Below are 14,346 nucleotides of genomic sequence, written 5' to 3' on the forward strand. Positions count from 1 at the left end.
TTCTGTTAGACACTATACCAGAGTTTTGTGTACCAGCCATAGAAGAAAAACACAAATGAAAGAAATAAAAATTATTTACAGGTCATTGTCACATAGAAAAGTCAAAAGAACCATTAGACAAACTATTAGAAACAATCAGTTCAGAAATGCCACTGAATGTAAGATTAATAAATAGAAATCAGTATTATTCCACAATTCCTACTATTCCCTCTTTACCAATCTAAAAATACAATTTTTAGAAGACATATACAATAGCAACAAAAACTACCTGAAAATTGGAAACAGAAAATGTATAGATGTTAATCTTTGAAATCCAATAATTTCACTCCTAAATTTCTACACTAAAGAAATCACTTGTGGGCATAAGATGAAATATGAAACAGCATTCACTTCAGCCCTGTAAATATACAAAAAGCTGAAATTGTTGGGAGAACAAATAAACTAATTTACTCATCCATAGGAATACTATATAGCAGTTTAAATGAAAGCACTCAAGCTCTATATATTGACATGGATAAATCTCAACGACATTAAGTTTAAAAAAGTAAATTATAAAACAAAAAAAATGAGGGAAGTTTTAACAAATATCTGTGTTTTTTTTAAGATCTTTTTTTTTAAAGATTTTATTTATTTGAGAGAGAGAGAGTGAGCAAGAGAAAAAACACAAGCTGGAGGTGGGGGGGTAGAGGCAGAGGGAGAAGCAGACTCCCCACCAAGCAGGGAGCCCAATGCAAGGCTTGACCCCAGGACCCTGGCATCATGACCTGAGCTGAAGGCAGATGCTTAACCAACTGGAAGACCCAGGTACCCCTTAAATCTTTTTTAAAACAATGTGAAACAAGGCAAAATGTTAAATGTTCAATCATGACAATGAAAAATGACAATCATCCAATGACACGGATGTCTATTACATTATTTTATGCATTTTTTATTTGAATTTAAAATAAAAATTAAAAACTTAACTGTACACATAATTTTAAAACCCAGGCATTCAACTTGCAAGGACTGGAAAAACTGAATGAATAGTCTGTGAGTGCCTTCTTACTACCTCTTCTCACCAATCTTGGGATTCAATTATCACTTAACTTATTTAGTTAACTCCCTTAGGCTGAAGGACACTTTGATGAGGAAGATAAAACTCAACTAATTCAATTGGGTTATCTCACATAGACCTACTTCTTCAATGTGCTTTTAATGCCTTCAAAACAAAATATAAATATTCTGGGGCACCTGAGTGGCTCATTCGGTTGAGCTGCTGCCTTCGGCTCAGGTCATGATCCCAGGGTCCTCAGATGGAGCCCCTCATCAGGCTCCCTACTCAGTGGGGAGTCTGCTTCTCCCTCTCCCTCTGTCTCCCAGCTAGTGCTCTCACTCTCTCTCTGTCTCAAATAAATAAATAAAATCTTTAAAAAAACATAAATAAATAAAATTAAATTAAATATAAGTATTCTGTTATCCTTAGGTACTTTTTTCTTCCAAATATTAGACAATTCCTGTCATAAATACTTCTTATGTCCATCCCAAATCACCTGAGAATCACTGTTTCTCTTGGGCTGTCTTTCTTTTTAGATTCTCAAATCAATGGAATGTCTTGCCTTTCTCCACTCTTGTTGAAACTGTTTTCTTAGAGTCCAAGACTAACCCCAAACTTGATCCATTATTCCATTCCTTGGCTATAACTGCAATCCCAATGTACAATACGACATCCTTAATTTTTTTCCAAAGTTCCTATTATCCCCCTTTCATCAACTGAGGTTCCTTCATATTGGCTATAATTTAGAGCTAGAGTAGCCACACTTTGTTTCCTTAACCTTCTAAAAAATTACCCTGTGATCAAGCAATAATTTGACAAAAGCTTGGGTCAACAAATGAGACTTCATCGCCACTAATTTTCTAGCTGCATCATTTTTTGTGATCACACAAAGAAACTATCAGCACCTTCCCCTCCACAGCTCTAAAATGTTTCCACAATTTTATCAGCATCTGTTTCCCTCCTTTATCTTTAGCAAAGGATTCTCACATGCAGCTGTACCCTGAAGTTCCTACCATATTGTTTCTTTGGACAACATATACTCTCTTCACTGTCATGTTTCCTTTCCTCCTAAACCTTAGTTGTTTGAGGTCTGTAGGTGAAAGAAATCTTAAGAGTGACTGTAAAAAAAAAAAAAAAAGTGACTGTTATTTATTGCTTTTAACTTATGCATTGGTAACAACTGAAGCCACAAGTATTGTTTTTAACTCAGGGGCACCTGGGTGGATCAGTCGGTTAAGCGCTAGACTCTTGATTTTGGCTCAGGTCATGATCTTGGGGTTGTGGGATCAAGCCCCACCTGGGGCTCTGCACTCAGTGCAGAGTCTGTCCCTCTCCCTCTGCTCCTCTCCCCACTTGCTCTCTCTAACTCTAAAATAAATAAATTTGTTTATAACTCTAGTTCATTCATAGCACGTTTGCAATGGGTACTCACTGACCATAGGCAAATCCTGTTTACTAAGTTCCCAGGCACCATTTTTTTATGCCCTACATGCCATTTGACGCTCCCTCTGCCCCTTCTCCTATATTCAATTTTTATCTTCCTGATAAGAAAAACGTATTTTCCATACAAAGAAATCCTTCACAAGCCTTAAATCTTAAAAAAAGTCATATGCTTATCTTTGGAAAGACATTTACATGAAGAATTTAAAGACCTGAATTTAGGTCTTGGTTCAACTTACTAAATATAACACCTTAAATAAATCACTTAACTTCTCTAAGCTTCCATCTTCTCAGGAGTTTAAAAACAATGTATGTTATAAGTCCAATCATTATACTCATTAGAATCGAATGAAAACACATAAGATAAAGTAATAACAACAGCTAACATTTGTTAGTGCTCAGTGATGCCTAGCAATATGAAATCCTTTAAATAGTTTATCTCATTTATATTTAGTCTTCACAATAACTCAAAAAAGTAGACGTTAACTACTATTACTATTGTACAGATGAGGATTTCATGGCTTAGAAAAAGTTAAGTAGCTAATCTAAGATCACAACTAAACAAGAGACAACTGAAATCAAAATGAAAAACCATGTTCAAAGTCATGATTTTAACCACTTCTCCATTTTAGTTCTCAATCTATACTAAAAGGCTTTATAGATATTAAAACACTTTATACATGCAAGGTGATTATCATTATTACTTATTATTATTACTCATAATGCACTAATAGTAACAACAGCGTCAACCTTGTAATACCCTTTTTTTTGTCTCCAACATACAGAAGTATGCCTTCAAGAGAGGTGATGGTGGTGGAGACAAAGAGGGATAATACTGTAATAACTGTATGGTGACAGATGATAACTACACTTATCGTGGTGAGCATTTCATAAAGTATATAAATGTTGAATCACCATGTTGTACACCTGAAACCAATACTGCATGTCAACTACAATTTTTACTTATAAAAATGTTCCCAAAATTTATTTTGCCAAGTAAAGTCATTTTTTAAGTGCTACTATCAAATGAGACATTTTAATACTCAAAAGCACCGAAAGAATGCAATCTTAGAATAAAGTCCCTTACATTGAATAAATTTTTATGAAAACATTTTTTAAAAAAAGAAAAGTTTTCCACATATTTATAATAAAAGTCTCCTCTAATTAATGCCTCTAGACTAGTACCCATTCAATGTAATGCATTCAATGTAAAATATTTTCTTTCAAGGGCAAATGTTTCAGCAGGTTAAAGAGTACTAAAAAATAATTTAAAATAAATAGCCTCGGGGTGCCTGGGTGGCTCAGTCGGTTAAGCGACTGCCTTCAGCTCAGGTCATGATCCCAGGGTCCTGGGATCGAGCCCCGCATCGGGCTCCCTGCTCAGCGGGGAGCGTGCTTCTCCCTCTCCCTCTGCCTGCCTCTCTGCCTACTTGTTCTCTCTCTCTATCGCTCTGTCAAATAAATAAAATCTTAAAAAAAATAAATAAAATAAAATAAATAGCCTCAATCCCACTCCACAAAATTATGTCACCAGAAAATTTCTTGTTACCTTAATCTCAATTTTAAAGGATTATTTTGTAACCATGATAATTTGTCGATGTTTATTCAAAAGATGCAGTGTAGACAGCATATTCAAGTAATGCTATAACCAAAAAGATAATGTCAAGAGAGAAGGTCCTTTTAAGATTTCCCCAAACTGAAATATCTCACAGCAGTTTCTAGTTCCTTCAGGCTAGCTCCTTCATGGCTCACTAAGAAATCAACAATCTCCTGAAGACTAATTTAATTTCCAAGGTGCTTTAAAGAAAAGGTGTCCTGGGTAGCAGACACAAGTAATATAGTTACCAGAAAGATAATAATATGGTCACTAACCCATTACAGATTAGTAAATTGGCACTCTAGACCACTGCTGTCCAATAGACCATTTAGCAATAATGGAAATATTCCATATCTGCACTGTCCAATAGCTGCTGGCCACATGTGGCAATTGAGCATTTGAAATGTGATTATGGTAACAGAGCAACTGAATTTCTAATCTTATTTAATTTTAATTAACTTAAATTGCCACGTGAATTATGGCTATTATTTTAGATAGTACAGCTCTAGATTATAAATAACCCTTCCAACTGATTGGCATGAGCCTATCCTCAAGATACTAATTATTCCTGGATGAACTAAAAACATCCAGTTTCTATTGCTATAAACCTGAAATCTGGACCCTGGACCCAGAATGATCCCATGCAGACAATATGAGGGTCAGCCTGAAACATCACCTCATCTTACCACAACCTCACTGTCGCAGTGCTCACCTATACACTCAACTTTCCCCAACCTATGTATGTCACACAGACCACAAAGTATTTTTCATCTAGTCATTACTTTCTCTTTGCCTCCTCTTAATCAAATTGACAGAAACTAAAGCACATTCCAAAGGTATCAAGCAGAGCTGCTAAAATGAAAAGGAGACAGTGGAGAAGCATGCTTTTGCACTAACCTTACATGTCTAAAGACATGGATTCAAATATATATCAAACACTGAAGCTTGGTAGTCACATCCAAAACCCCAGGTGGATATGCATCCTAGTCATAAAACTCTTATGATATGACAAGCTGAAAAACGGAGCAGATGGGAACAATGGGCAAATTTGCTCAAGTAAGGCCCACAGTCATTAAAAGGCTGGGTCATGGACAATGAAAGTAAATGCTCCAGAGCTCTGGCCTTTGATTATTTTCACAAATCAATTCAAACAGAAAGATACTATATTTGTAAATATTAATTAGGAAAATTTAGAGCTGGGTAAAAAAAAGATAATGAGGAAGAATTGGGGAGGGGTGAGTATATTTTAATGCATTCATTTCTTCCTATTTCCTACGAAGTCTAAGAAATCCAACTTATAAAAAACAAGAACCAAACCGAAGACTGTCCCATTTTGTTTTCTTTTCCTCAAAGGAAAACTAGGCATGTTCACAAAATGATGTAAAATCATCAGAGAGGTTAATTCCACTAAAAGCCCTCTGAAAGCATTTGACTTTTAAAATTATTCAACCTAGAAATCAGGCTTTTAAACTTCAGTTACTCATACTGCAGTTATAATTCAACTTTCATAGCTGAACAAGCAATAAGTTGAATAAGAATGGTTAGTCCAGCTTGTGTGAGGTTCTCTGCCTAATAATTATCTAATGCCATCTTTCACAAGCCATTTAAATAGTTCATCTTCATTTCACAGTCCTCTTGTCCCATTATCCCTAGGCAGTCAAGACTAAAGCACTTCTGTAACTGAATAAACTTTCTTACACGGCAGTTTGAAAATTGTCACTATGCTATTTATTTTGGCTCATGGGTATGGTGCGTGGTAACCATGCTTTGCTATTATTAAGATTTATCTACACCTTTCTACTCTGAGTCCAACTGCCTTCTCAACAATTAGAAACAATCATAGTAAATTTACTGACTGGAAAATCAAAGTACAAGAAATAAACTATTCAGTTCTAACCATGTCAGCCTCTTCTCATTTACTTCCTTAAAATGGTAGTATGAGAAATAAGAATATTATACCTAAAATCTGTTCCTTCTGTATAAAAATGGAAACACAAGCATACACATTCTTTCCCAGTTTTTAAAAATGTATTGTACCAGAGACAATTTTAAAGTGTTCTGAGGAAGATAATGACAATCTAACTAAACAAACTTTTTAATGTGGAACAAGAAAAATGAGAGGGGAAGGAAAATGAGAGGAAAAGAGAGCTACTGTGGCACAATTTTAAGAACAAAACAAATATGGAAATATAATTTTAAGTTCAGACATAACAAGTATCAAAGTATACTTTCTCTGGTATAAGGCAAGGGAAACAGACTCAGGAAGCTAATCTGAAAACCTGAACTAAAGAAGCAGTTACTAATCAAACAACAACAACAAAAATCGAATCTAAGAGCAGAGCCACATCATTCATATTAGGCAGGTCCTGAATAATACTTTACTCTAAGCATAGAGATCACAGAAAAAAAAGGAATGACATGAACAAGCACATTCACAACTACAAATAGATGATTACATATTTATGCTCTACTAAGGCGATAACTATAAAATCCAGGTAGATAAATAATCCTGATTATCTGCTATTTCAGTAACTTTTTTTTAAGATTTATTCACTTGAGAGAGAGAAAAAGAGAGAGGGTGCACACACGAGCAGGGGGAGGAACAGAGGGAGAAAGAGAATCCTCAAGCAGACTCCCCACTGAGTGCGGAGCCTGGCGCAGGGCTCAATCCCTGGACCCCTAGATCATGACCTGAGTGGAAATCAAGAGCCAGAGGCCTAACCAACTGAGCCACCCCAATGCCCCACTATTTCAGTACTTTGAAAATAACAGAATATGAATAGCTACACAGGACCTCAGAAATCATCCATTCTAAACTTCTGACTTCACAGGCTCAGAATTTATTTTCTGTGATTCAGTGGGATGGCCAAGTCTCTGACTCATACTGCAGTGCCCTTCCCACTGAAAAGTTCTTCCAAGTGCCCAAGCTTCCAATTTCACCAAACCTAAGACATCATCTTTTGAAAACACATTCTTCCTCTACAGCAGCAGGGATAGAACAGGTTCTGAAACCTCAAACAGCATGACCAACTGCCATACAGAAAAGAATGAAGCACATAACCCAAGTGCCAAGAAAGAGAAAGAGCTGACTTCAGAGGGGGAGCAGTTCCTTCAACAATGCTACAAACATGATGTATTTTTCCATATAGGGAAAGTAATTACTGGTTTTAATGGTTTCTCTTTAGTCTGTGGGGAGCATGAAGTAACACTAAAGCAGGGTGTCACAGTATAGCAAGCTCTGAAGTCTCCACTCAGAAGTAAAAAGTACAATTCGATTAGGAGCAAAGAACTTTGAAAAGAGTTCATCTCCAATTAGCCTCAAAAAGGCTGTTAGATACTCATTCTCATTAATTTTTATTCCCATTTTAAAGATTTATAAACTAATGAATAAAGACTTATTTGAAAACTGTTAACTACTCTGGGAAATACAGACAACATATAAATTTTAATATCTCTTAAAAATTTAGGACCCGGGGTGCCTGGGTGGCTTAGTTGTTAAGCATCTGCCTTCGGCTCAGGTCATGATCCCCGGGTTCTGGGATCGAGCCCCGCGTCGGGCTCCCTGCTCAGCGGGAAGCCTTCTTCTACCTCTCCCGCTACCCCTGCTTGTGTTCCCTCTCTCGCTGCATCTCTCTCTGTCAAATAAATAAATAAAATCTTTAAAAAAAAAATTAGGACCCAACTTGCCATATTCTTCAATATAAAGAATTGAGACTACAGACAACTCCTACCAATTGACAAACATGTTAAGAAAGCGTCTTCCCAACACCTCATTTAGCTCTGCATATGCATAGACATCATTTCTAAAGCTGCAAATGTGCACTAATAACCAAAAGAATAAATATAAACCCATAAAACTCTAACGGGTTATTGTTTCAATCATAAAAAAGTTGATCATTATCAAGTCACATCTCTTTTGCTACCATAAAATTCAAAAGATAAAAACGAGAAATGCGTAACATCATGAGACCTTAAAAATCCAAAAGTCCAGTTCAAATAAATTTCAATGCTGCGTATACTGATGTTTGAAAAATGGCATAGTCAGTTGTTATAAAAATTATGTTTGAATATTGCATCAAAAATAATTGGGGAAAAAAATTAGAAACATATGGACAGAAGCATAAATAATTTGTTTAAAAGAGAACCAAAGTAGATGAACTGTGCAACCATATAGCTTTGTATTTCTTGACTCTGCCTATTACCCCTCAAATTTGGAATTTCATCCATAATATGAATCATATTGCTATTTGCAAAAAAAATATATTTAAAAGCTTTACTTCTTCAACACATGCTACATTCCTCCTGCATTTGAAATTTAACCTTTTGTGACCCATGGCTATTAATGAGCTGCTTTTGATAAAATTTCTATAACTATTCAAGGTTTACAAAAGTCACAAAGGGGGCGCCTGGGTGGCTCAGTTGGTTAAGCGTCTGCCTTCAGCTCAGGTCATGATCCTGGAGTCCTAGGATCGAGCCCCACCTCGGGCTCCCTGCTCAGCAGAGACTGTGCTTCTCCTTCTCCTTCTGTCTCTCCCCCGCTCCCCCACCACTTATGCTCTCTCTCACTCTCAATCTCAAATAAATAAATAAAATTAAAAAAAAAAAGTCACAAAGAGTAGCATAAAGTTCATCACTAAGATAAACCCTTAGAGAGAAGGTAGGCACATGAAAAGCTTGAGAACTTTTCTACATCCCATATAAGAATGTAAACAAAATCTCAGAATGAGTAGCTGTACTGGAAATTAAAACGTATTTATTTAATTACGGAGGGGAAGATGACAACAGTAATTTGGTTAGAAAGCTTATGAGGTAAAATACTCATGAAAGAAATTGAGGAAGACACAAAGAAATGGAAAAACGGGGCGCCTGGGTGGCTCAGTTGGTTAAGCGACTGCCTTCGGCTCAGGTCATGAACCTGGAGTCCCAGGATCGAGTCCCGCATGGGGCTCCCTGCTCGGCGGGGAGTCTGCTTCTCCCTCTGCCCCTCCCCCCTCTCATGTGCTCTCTCTCATTCTCTCTCTCTCAAATAAATAAATAAAATCTTTAAAAAAAAAAAAAAAAAAAAAAAGGGCGCCTGGGTGGCTCAGTTGGTTAAGAAATGGAAAAACGTTCCATGCTCATGGATTGGAAGAACAAATATTGTGAAGATGTCAATGCTACCTAGAGCAATCTACACATTCAATGCAATCCCCATCAAAATACCATCCACTTTTTTCAAAGAAATGGAACAAATAATCCTAAAATTTGTACGGAACCAGAAAAGACCCCGAATAGCCAGAGGAATGTTGAAAAAGCAAAGCAAAGCTGGCGGCATCACAATTCCGGACTTCCAGCTCTATTACAAAGCTGTCATCATCAAGACAGCATGGTACTGGCACAAAAACAGACACATAGATCAATGGAACACAACAGAGAGCCCAGAAATGGACCCTCAACTCTATGGTCAACTAATCTTTGACAAAGCAGGAAAGAATGTCCAATGGAAAGAAGACAGTCTCTCCAACAAATGGTGTTGGGAAAATTGGACAGCCACATGCAGAAGAATGAAACTGGACCATTTCCTTACACCACACACAAAAATAGACTCCAAATGGTTGAAAAACCTAAATGTGAGACAGGAGTCCATCAAAATCCTAAAGGAGAACACAGGCAGCAACCTTCTCAACCTCAGCCGCAGCAACTTCTTCCTAGAAACATCACCAAAGGCAAGAGAAGCAAGGGCAAAAATGAACTATTGGAACCTCATCAAGATAAAAAGCTTTTGCACAGCAAAAGAAACAGTCAACAAAACCAAAAGACAATCGACAGAATGGGAGAAGATATTTGCAAATGACATATCAGATAAAGGGCTAGTATCCAAAATCTATAAAGAACTTATCAAACTCAACATCCAAAGGACAAAGAATCCAATCAAGAAATGGGCAGAAGACATGAGCAGACATTTTTCCAAAGAAGACATCCAAATGGCCAACAGACACATGAAAAAGTGTTCAACATCGCTCGGCATCAGGGAAATCCAAATCAAAACCTCAATGAGATACCACCTCATACCAGTCAGAATGGCTAAAATTAGCAAGTCAGGAAATGAAAGATATTGGCGGGGATGCGGAGAAAGGGGAACCCTCCTACACTGTTGGTGGGAATGCAAGCTGGTGCAGCCACTCTGGAAAGCAGTATGGAGGAGGTTCCTCAAAAAGTTGAAAATAGAGCTACCCTATGATCCAGCAATTGCACTACTGGGTATTTACCCCAAAGATACAAATGTAGGGATCCGAAGGGGTACGTGCACCCCAATGTGCAGCAATGTCCACAATAGCCAAACTGTGGAAAGAGCCCAGATGTCCATCAACAGATGAATGGATAAAGAAGATGTGGTATATATATATATATATATATATATATACACAATGGAATATTATGCAGCCATCAAAAGGAATGAGATCTTGCCATTTGCAACGACATGGATGGAACTGGAGGGTATTATGCTGAGTGAAATAAGTCAATCAGAGAAAGACATGTATCATAGGACCTCACTGATATAAGGCATTCTTAATCTCAGGAAACAAACTGAGGGTTGCTGGAGTGGGGGGTAGGGTGGGAGGGATGGGGTGACTGGGTGATAGACACTGGGGAGGGTATGTTCTCTGGTAAGCGCGGTGAATTGTGCAAGACTGTTGAATCTCAGATCTGTACCTCTGAAACAAATAATGCAATATATGTTAAGAAAAAAAAAAGAAGAAGAAAATCGCAGGAGGGGAAGAATGAAGGGGGGTAAATCGGAGGGGGTGATGAACCATGAGAGACGATGGACTCTGAAAAACAAACTGAGGGTTCTAGAGGAGAGGGGGGTGGGAGGATGGGTTAGCCTGGTGATGGGTATTAAAGAGGGCACGTTCCGCATGGAGCACTGGGTGTTATGCACAAACAATGAATCATGGAACACTACATCTAAAACTAATGATGTAATGTATGGTGATTAACATAACAATAAAAAATTTAAAAAAATAAAAAGAAAGAAAGCTTATGAGGAAACTATGATATCATTTTTCCATAAAAGAGCAACACTAAAAGACAAAGAATGAACTTGACAACAAAAATTTTATGTTGAAGAACAAAGCCAAGCAATGCAAGTACTTATTCTTTATAATTAAGATTTCTTCCATATGTAGGTTGAGGCAACAAGCTATAAAATGCCTGGCATCAAAACTTTCTCCAGACATTAAAGAGTCATCCATACAAGTAAGATTGAAAAGGAAATTTACATATAAGAATTAAAAGAGTCTCTCAGAAGAACTGTAAAAGGATCTTTACACAGTATCTGGCATAGTGCTTTGTGAACAAAAAAAAGTTATACTGTTGTGATTTAAGCACAGAATTGATCCGAGTTTTTCTTTTTTCCTAAATGAAAACACTACATTAAAACAATTTTTAAATAAAAAGGTAACAATTCAGCGCCTGATTACAAAAAAAGAAGTGGGGGAAGTGTGAGAGCAATTGAGACCAGGTAATAATTTAAGCTGGTTTTATAGTGTTACTTCCAAGCAACATAAGAATGTCTAGCATGTAATACTTGCATCTTTAAGACTATGTCACCAAAAAAGGTAGACAGTCATCTTGAAAGTATCACCAAAAGCTCTACATTCTCAAATCTGACAGAATTATAAACACAAAAGACCACATACTGTATAATTCCATTTGTACAAAATGTCCAGAATAGGAACATCCACAGAGATAGAAAGTAGATTAATAGTTGCCAGGGGCTGGAGAGCAGAGGGAAAGGGGACTGACCACTAATAGGTACAGTGTATGGCGACATTTTTGATGAAAATGTTCTAAAATTAAATAGTGGCATGACTACACAATTCAACTTTTAGTGAATTTACTAAAAAACCACCGAACTATACACTTTCCAAGAGTGAATTTTACAGTATGTGAATTATCATTCCAATAAAATTATTATTAAAAATTAAATTTAAATTAAAAAATGATCTGACAGAATTCATAATGCCAATTTCTTCTACAGCAGGCATCACTCAGAGCTTTCCACCTGTTCTGATAGTTTCTTTTTTACCTTGGCAAGGCGGCTCATCTGATCTTCTGAAAGAGTACTGCTTGTTCTGCCAGGAGTTTTTGTGGGTTCTGATCCATCTGCTTCTACATTAGGCCAGACTTTCAAGTCATGCATCCCTTGGCGAAACATGCTGGTGAAAAGAGAATGTTCAGGGTAGAAGTAAATTAATGCAGTTCATTATAGGACATTTCGGTTCCCAAACAGAGAATTCCACACAGGAAAATGCATGTCTCTCTTGCCAAGCTTGAAGCCTCCAGTGGGTTGTAAAGCAATTAACCAAGCAACTAAAATCCATGTAACACTTTTTTACATGCCAGTCTTTGCTCCTCCACATAGAACTGTTATAGAAATTTTAAAGGTAGAGTAGAAACAGAGAAAGTTCAGTGATGGACCACACACTTCATTACTTCAGTGGAGATCTGAGAAAAAATAGAGACCAAATTCCTACCCAATGAAAGAATGTCACATTTAAAATGACTAAAACCAAAATTTAAATAATTACACTACTCTCCACTTTAAATGGCAATTCAGCAGAGCTGACTGTAAGTCAAAATGCTGAGATCTGAATCCCAGCTATGCCATCATCTATTACCTACATGACCTTGGGTAAATTACCTGTGTGTCTCAGTTTTCTCATCTATAAACTAAGATTATAAAGAGTACCTGTATCTTGTTAGAAAAATTAAACAGATGGGCAGAAGTAAAAAGTACCTGAAATAGCGCTGGCACTAAATGTTAGGTAAATGTCAAATATTTAGTGTGTGCAGGTGAGGAGGTAAGTCCATTTTGCACACTCTCACATTTAATAATTTTTCAAATAAGGTACATGGTAGATATATTGATATGGTATTTTTAACTGTAAAAGGTTTACATAAAATTTTTAAACCATTACTATCATGTTCTAATGGAAAATTTCTTCACAGATTTTCCAAAAGTAATAAAGAGGATTTTCATTGATTATGTAATGTATATAAGCAATGATGCCATAAACAATTAGAATGGGAATGATAAGTGATTGCTACAAGCTCATGAGCACACTAAGGGTAAGGTATAACCGTACTTGCTATAAGGTCTCTAAGGTTGGCAATTAATAGGTACTATCCAGCAACCATATCGAGGCCCGATAAAAAATGCACTGACTCGGGGCGCCCGGGTGGCTCAGGCGTTAAGCGTCTGCCTTTGGCTCAGGTCATGATCCCAGGGTCCTGGGATGGAGCCCCGTATTGGGTTCCCTGCTTGGCGAGAAGCCTGCTTCTCCCTCTCCCACTCCCCCTGCTTGTGTTCCCTCTCTCGCTGCGTCTCTCTCTGTCAAATAAATAAGTAAAAAAAATTTTGAAAAAAAAAAAAAAAGGCACTGACTGGTTGTGAAGAATCAAAATTCTCAATATTTATTTATTATATTAAAGATCAAAAAAAAGTTAGATTACAAAAAAGCCCATATGCAAGCCTTTTATAAAGATGACTTTCTTTCAACTCAGGTATAGATTCAACATCAAGTAGACCCGCTTAGTCTCTAGGAAACTGGGTATGGTGAAGCAATAATGCCACTTTAGATGAATATCCTTAAATATACCTGGAGAAGCAGAAGGCCTGCCTTTCTTCTCTCTACCTCTGTGTCCCCCAGTGAATACTATGACTGGCTGAATGTAACTAAATCAAAAATAAGTACATTTGGCGGGAAGTCAGTTTAATAAATGATTTAGGTGCCCTGGGATGGATCTGGGGGGAAGATTTAAGGATATGGGATGTGGAGGGGTAGGGGTGATGCCAAGTGACTCAAATGATCAAGTGAACATATTACTTTCTTTTGACACTAATGGAACCTCTGCAGAGTTACACAGCCTCCAGGTGGCAAGCCAGAAGATGCTCAGAGCATCGTGTCCACTTGGGAAATTAAGCCAAACAGGCAAGACAAAAGAAACAGCACAGCAGGATCTCCTTCAGACTCCAGCAGGGGCCCCAGCAACAGCCGCTGCTCCCACTCCCAGGGCCAAGCCACTACAGCAGTCACCGCCCTGACTTCTGAATTCGCATCTGGAAAAACATCTGCAAGACAAATCTGCAGTTTGCCCATGGTTCTTTGCCAATTCAACCTACTGATCGATCCATTCTTTAGCTACTTAGAAATCCCACAAGCTAAACTTTCAAAATGAAGACAATTAGTTATTCTAGCTGTATCTTAGGAGATCAGTCTTTCAGTTATTA

At 37.3% G+C, this 14,346-nt stretch overlaps 1 protein-coding gene across 3 annotated transcripts in view; it reads right to left on the reverse strand.

Moving 5' to 3' along the window:
• Positions 1 to 14,346, reverse strand: part of PIK3C3 (phosphatidylinositol 3-kinase catalytic subunit type 3) — a 140,971-nt gene that overhangs the window by 112,573 nt on the left and 14,052 nt on the right. For all 3 annotated transcript variants that reach the window (XM_078060394.1, XM_078060393.1, XM_078060392.1), the window contains exon 4: positions 12,142 to 12,271. In XM_078060394.1, the coding sequence (XP_077916520.1) occupies positions 12,142 to 12,271 (130 nt within the window). The remainder of the gene's footprint in view (positions 1 to 12,141; positions 12,272 to 14,346) is intronic.

Source organism: Halichoerus grypus, chromosome 13, assembly GCF_964656455.1.
Source record: "Halichoerus grypus chromosome 13, mHalGry1.hap1.1, whole genome shotgun sequence".
NCBI classification, from domain to species: Eukaryota; Metazoa; Chordata; class Mammalia; order Carnivora; family Phocidae; genus Halichoerus; species Halichoerus grypus.